Source organism: Saccoglossus kowalevskii, chromosome 16, assembly GCF_978046115.1.
Source record: "Saccoglossus kowalevskii chromosome 16, keSacKowa6.1, whole genome shotgun sequence".
Taxonomy (NCBI): Eukaryota; Metazoa; Hemichordata; class Enteropneusta; family Harrimaniidae; genus Saccoglossus; species Saccoglossus kowalevskii.
This window is the reverse complement of record NC_140656.1, coordinates 22,298,790-22,305,217: the sequence shown is the minus strand read 5'-3', so window position 1 is coordinate 22,305,217 and position 6,428 is coordinate 22,298,790. Positions and strand designations below refer to the sequence as shown.

Genomic DNA, 6,428 nt, shown 5'->3' with positions numbered 1-6,428 from the left:
TCCAAGGTTCATTCACTCCCATAGTGCCATCCAAGGTCAACTCACTACCATTGTGCCATCCACAAAGACCATTCACAGCCATAGGGTTATTGAAGAACTACTCAGCCAGTACCTTAATTCATTGTACATTAATTACTTTGTTGTCAAAATGTTTGCTTTGGTATTGTGTCAGCATTTTTTAGTTTATTTCAACTTTATTTTTTTCCTTACAAGGAACCCTATTACATCATGGACATGCAGACTTTGTTTCTAATGTGCATCTACCGATGGGTCTTGAAAGCCATGACTATGTTCTACAGATCACTGTGAAAGTCTTGGATATATTTGGTGCCAGTGTCATTAAATCACTGAATGTTACTGTGAGTAATTTTTACTGTTTTTTGCTCCATTGACAGGCCTCGGAAATTTTTAAAAAAATTTACTTGCCACAGGACAAGTAGATTTTTAATATCACTTGCCCTGATGAAAATTATGCTTGCCCCATTTTGCATAAGTGTATATTGTAACATTATGTGAAGAAAACACACACGATTAGGATTAATGGAATACATTATTTATTTCATAACAGTTACATCATCACATTCACAAATGTTGCTATTTGTTTACTCATATGATATTGTTCTCTGATTCATCATGCTGAAGAGCGTGTCCATGTATATGTTTCGTCCCACCACTTTCAAGCCAATGTTGAATTGCTGGTAGTGGATTGAATTCTACTATGGTAGGCCCATGTAACTTTGTACGAAGCAAAGCTTGTAAGGATGATTGCTTTAGACAGGAGCGGTTTGCAGTTTTGATTTGCTTCATGTGAGAGAAACATCTCTCACAAGTAGCAGTACTGCAGCTAATTGTAAACATGATATCAATCAGCTTTAAGATAACATGCAGATTATGAGGCCTGATAGTGAGCAGATGCTGGTACATCTTATACATCCCAGTGACAGGTAGATCTTTCATCCTTGATTTTAAATTGGTGTACTGCTCAATGCCCAATGCCACTTCCTCCTCAGTAAACAGAGGACTGAAGTGATTAAATAGAGCAGTGACATCATCTACACCATGAAGTACAAGTTTATCCCTTTCTGCTGGCCAACGAGTTATGTCAAATGCTTCAAAGTAGGAGATAGGTGGCTCAAAGAAGTTGTCAAATCTGTAAACAAAAATGTATATGTAAATTAAAACAATATTAGTCAGCTGGATAACCATCTAACCTAGGAGTAAATCAACAAATTAATAGTACATGAATATAAACAAGAAAACATTCAAGATCTTTGAAATATATAAGTTTATCAAACGAACAAATCTTCACAGTATATAGAAAAATTGAGGAAAATAAACATGCAAACCCAAAAATCATTCTAGTTAAATTAAATTAAATTTAAAATAAAATAAGTGTTATTGTTGCTTACTAGTATTACCATGGTAAATGCAAAAAAAAAGTATATTGTACATTTATATATTATTAATATTATACTTAAAGGCAATTATATACATAAGGGATTTCAACACGCGTATTGAATAATCCAGTAAATATTTGTTTAGACGAAAATAATAAAATTGTGAATTGTGAAGTAATTAAAATTTATTAAACACTGACCTGTTTGATATATCCAAGATGTGCCAATTCCTCGTCCAGAATTTGTGCAACTAACTTTAAATCCCGTCTTTGTTTTGGGCTGTAGTGATAAAAGTTAAAGAGGCCTTTCACGGTGTTTTCAAACTTGTTTATTTCGGGAAGATACTTGACACTGTCAAGCACAGCGAGCTCTAACGTGTGAGCAATACTGGTATAACGTGCCTCCTCCAATATATGGGCAACAACTCCCGACTTCCGTCCTTGCATGACGGATGCGCCATCAAAATTAGCACAGACTAATTTAGGTCCAGGCTTGTCACGCGAAGTCATATTTTCCATGTTGAGATTGACAGAGCTCAGGCCGTCTTTGATCGCTTCGTACACACCAAGTGCATGGGAATGAGCCAGCGCTTCGATGCTTACCATCGTCGTTACTGGTACGCCCTTGGAAACGTAACGAACAAAGATATTTTCTTGTTCGATTATGCTGACATCGGCACTGCCGTCAGCTAATACTGACAAAAAGCTGCATCTTGAATTTCGTGGATGTTGTTTTTCTTGATGACAGCGGCGATATGTGTTAGGAAAGCACTAGCAGATTTGTCGTTCTGGTAGTTATCGCCGATCTCTGCGCCGACTTTCCTCAACAGGGCACATTGCATCGGCATGTCTGACATCGGTTTCCCATACTTGGCAAGCATAAACACTGTGCTAAAAAGGTTGCTGTATCGTCGTAGCTGGTCGTCATTCAATTTACGCATAGCAAGCCCAACAACTCGTTGGGACTTCCGATAACCTGTGTGACGTCGTCTCTACGAAAATACGCAAAGTATTGCAAGTGTGGGCGGCTGCTTTCATTGATTCTACGCGAAAAAATATCGCAACCATCAAAAAAAGCATTTCGCTTACCCGACGGTTTTGCAATACTAGGATATTTCAAACAAACTTGACAAAACATTTTATCTTGCCTGTGTTGTAGCCATGGCCACTGATCGATCCATTTAGGCAAAAACTTTTGTTGGCACTTTGAATCATCATAGCGTTGGTTTTTTGAACTCTTGTCGACCTTATCTACAGTCTGATCTAAGCGTCTTTTGTTGTTTGCCGACGATGGTGACTCGGGTGCCGATGGTTTGGTAAAATACCTGACGATACTCATGGCTATGATTCGGAGATCCAGGGCTATAGACAGTTCAAATGAACCAATTTTGAAACTAAAATTTAAAAGTTAAAAGTCGTAATTTGATTGGATTTCACGTAAATTTTATTACATAAAAAGTTGCAAGATAAACCACTTCATTGGACGAAAGAAAAAATAAATGACAGCTATCACACGCGTGACTTTGACGTAAAATAGAAACATGTTGATAATTTGTATCAATCTATCTAGGGCCGAGCTTAGGGAAATAAACAGCAGCTTCAAAATGGCTTGCCCGTCGGACGAGGACATTGTTGATTTCACTTGCCCTGACATAAAATCTAGTTGCCACGGGCGTTGGGCAGCGAGAATTTTTGAGGCCTGATTGAGAATAAACATCTCCGGCTATTATTAGTAAAATGAAGTTTGTTTGCAAAATTTACTAAAAATCTCAATAATTAAAATTACCTTATGTTTTATATTGGAAATTTTCACATTTCATGTTTTCAGTGAGCAGTGCTAAAAGCATATTCAAAAGAGTTTTTTATATTGTTTAGACATATACATTACTGTCTCATGCTGATTTGACTGATGTGCTGTGGTATACTTTTGGGGTACATGTTGCTTCCAGTTAGCAAAAACTTCATAAAGTTGTCATATTTCTGAACATGGGTAATATGAATGTCACTTTTGACTGATATAACAATATCAGTTTTGATACTGGTAAAAAAAATAATTTTGATTCTGTGGTACTCCTTGATTTAATTAAGTCCCCTTTAAAAAACACTATAATTTTGTCAACTTGTGTCACAGAGTAATATTTTGAATTTTTGTGATGCATCCTTGCTATAGAAGAACAATTCTAAAATTCCTAAAATGGACAACTTCATTTCATTGCCTCACTAGCTGTCCATGAAATATTTTACCAGCCATTTAATTTAAAAACCATTATAATTTACAGGTCAGACCATCTAATGAAGAAGAAAGTCTAGATGCTTTAAGTCTAGTAAATGAAGAAGATAGTGAATTGGACATGCTCCTACAAAGTGGAGACTTGGAAAGTGCCACACAGCTAATAGGTGTTGTCACTTCAATCCTGAATAAAGATGCCATCAATGAACAACTGAAACATATCCAGGTTTGAAATTTTATTCAGTGTCAATTTTGCAGCAAAACACTTCTAAACTAAATTTTGAATGGACTGGGAAAAGTGTTCATATATGAAGCATGGGAAAAGTGCTTCAGTTTTGCCACAAATTTTACTACATTGTATACATTAGATTTTAGCTTTTCATAACTGTTACCGTCTTTCTCAATTTGTGATCAAGACCCATATATTAGCTACAGTTCCATCATTCAGCATTTACTTTGTTTACTCATAGATTGTAGAGGTCTATGGTTTACTGTGTTCATGTACAATAGTATTGTTGCACATTTCTCTAAACAATTGACATTCACAACATATACATGTATAACTTTCTTGGAGCCTTCACAACAAGAAAAGTCATTCAAAGAGAGTTTCTGATTAAATTCTATGCATCTTCTAGTTTGTATTTACTTTCTAGACTAGATGTTTTTCTCAATTCACAGAATCAACTTTGGTGTTCTTAACACAGCAACCTAGAATATATTTTTCTGAAAAATTTTCAATTAATCACAATGTGTTTTGTAATCATAAACTATTTCCATCTATGTAGGCTCGTGTACATATAATTAAAAGTTTGCAGGAATATGAAGTCATTGATGTTGAGTCCATACACCGTAAAGCTAGAGCCTTGTTGCAGGTCATTGATGTTCAAACAGAGTTGTCATTTGATACACTGGTAAGACCAGACTTTTATTATCCCTTGTTTCGTGATCCCGCCGAATGAACAAGAGCCGAAAATGAAATAAAAATAAAATTTTATTTCAGCATAATTTCTCTCGCCCGCCGACTTGTAATTGCAAAAAATTGCTAAAAAAATATTATTTTTATCTTAATTTTTTTCCACCCACCGCATAGCAAATCCAGGTTGCATTTTCGTGGGAGTATCATGATCAAAGTACCGAAGACTCCCGCAGATGAGAAACAAGGTTATACATGGAATAAAATTTTATTTCATCTTTTCTCTCCCATCAATGATCTCACTTTTAATTCTTTAAGAATCACACAAATCTAATGGTAAAAAAGAATTAATTTTATTTATTTTTCGCCCTCCTCAAAAAAATTGCTTCATAAAAACTCGAGAAACAAGGAATAAAAAAAGTATGGCCTAAGTTTAAGTTTAAATGTGGTAACTTTCAGATACAGGATAACATTAAAAACCTTAGGTGAACATGCACATGCCATTTTAAATGACTGAGTGGTAACAAATACTTTTAATGCTAAAAAAAGTTGTGTTTTCACTGTGTACAACTTGCTTGAGATGTTAACAGGTCCTGTTAACATACATTTTATTATGCAGCTTAATCTAAAATTTCATGCGCATAGGTCATTTAGGTTTGACACTGAATTAGAACTTGACAAAGCTTGGGAAGCCTTGGATTTCAAAATTTGTGACTTATGCTGGTTACATAAGGAAAATATATTGTGGAAAAACACTATTCTTCTCCTTCACAATGTTAACACTATGCAGTTTTGTGTATATACTCATAACGTTAGTATTTCAACATGTAGTTTTTGATTCTTTGCTTACAAATAGAAATACGCTGGTAGTTCAATGAAGAGTATGAGTGAGTTTTTAAAAACAGAATCTAGATTGCTTGGAAGTACGAAGGATGGTATTATAAATGAAGCTGCCTCTCTATTACTGTATTGTGCTGACAATGTAGTCAAAAGGTTATCAAATAAGTCAGACTATGAATCATTGAACAAACAGGTGAGAAATCTGTTTAAAATAGCATCCGCAACATGGAAAATGATAAAATCAGTTGCTTTAATTTGCAACCAATTCTGAAATAGTGGAGCAGTGAAGCAGTGAAGTCTGTACTGAAGGCCATGGATTCAAATCAAACATAATTTGAATTGTTCAAATCACTTAAAGCCACTTATAAAACTTTTCAATAAAATTTAACTGACAGATGTTGATTTTCAAATAAAATTTAAAATCACAAAATTGCCAGAGCTAATTTTATTAGGTCCCATTTGGACGCAGTGTTTTGCTCACTTCAGCCTCTGGTCAGAGGCGGAGTGAAATTGTTGTCTTCTTGTTGACTCCCGTGTGCAAACACAAAAAGGGAGTCTTTGCAGTTAGTGTGTGTGTATGTGTGTGTGTGTGTATGTGTGTCCGTCTGTTCCACTGATATCTCAAGAACCATACATCAGTTTTTGATGAAACTTGGTGCATAGATGCTCTGGGCCAATGCGCAGATTTGATTAGGTTTTGGTAAAAATCCATGCATATTAATTACCTAATTTGCATGATAATTAGCTGATTTTTAGCTGTTCCATGACTGTTCCACTGATATCTAAAGAACCACTCATTGGATTTTGATGAAACTTGGCACACAGATGCTCCAAACTAATGCACAGATTTGATTAGTTTTGGGTAATAATCTGTACAATATTAATTACCTAATTTGCATAATGATTAATCATTTTTCGGCTTTTCCACTGATATCTCAAGTACTAATCATCACATTTCAATAAAACTTGGTACATAGATGTCATGGGACACTGCACAGACCTGATAGTTTTTAGGAGAATATCAGTATATATTAATTAGCTAATTTGCA

At 35.1% G+C, this 6,428-nt stretch overlaps 1 protein-coding gene across 1 annotated transcript; it reads right to left on the bottom strand.

Annotated features, from left to right (window-relative positions):
- Positions 1–478: 478 nt before the first annotated feature.
- Positions 479–2,002, bottom strand: LOC144342489 (zinc finger protein 862-like). Its single transcript, XM_078005595.2, has 3 exons — positions 1,743–2,002; positions 1,598–1,627; positions 479–1,150 (listed from the first exon to the last, which is right to left on the bottom strand). Exons 1-3 carry the CDS (start codon positions 2,000–2,002, stop codon positions 607–609), a joined length of 834 nt encoding a protein of 277 aa, XP_077861721.2. The 3' UTR covers positions 479–606.
- Positions 2,003–6,428: the final 4,426 nt, after the last annotated feature.

Coding starts and splice junctions, on each gene's coding strand:
- LOC144342489 (XM_078005595.2), bottom strand. CDS start 2,002: ATGGTAAGCATCGAAGCGCTGGCTCATTCCCATGCACTTGGTGTGTAC. Junction 1,628..1,742: donor GCTGTGCTTGACAGTGTCAA/GTATCTTCCCGA, acceptor ATTCTGGACGAG/GAATTGGCACATCTTGGATA. Junction 1,151..1,597: donor ATCTTGGATATATCAAACAG/GTCAGTGTTTAA, acceptor TTTTGTTTACAG/ATTTGACAACTTCTTTGAGC.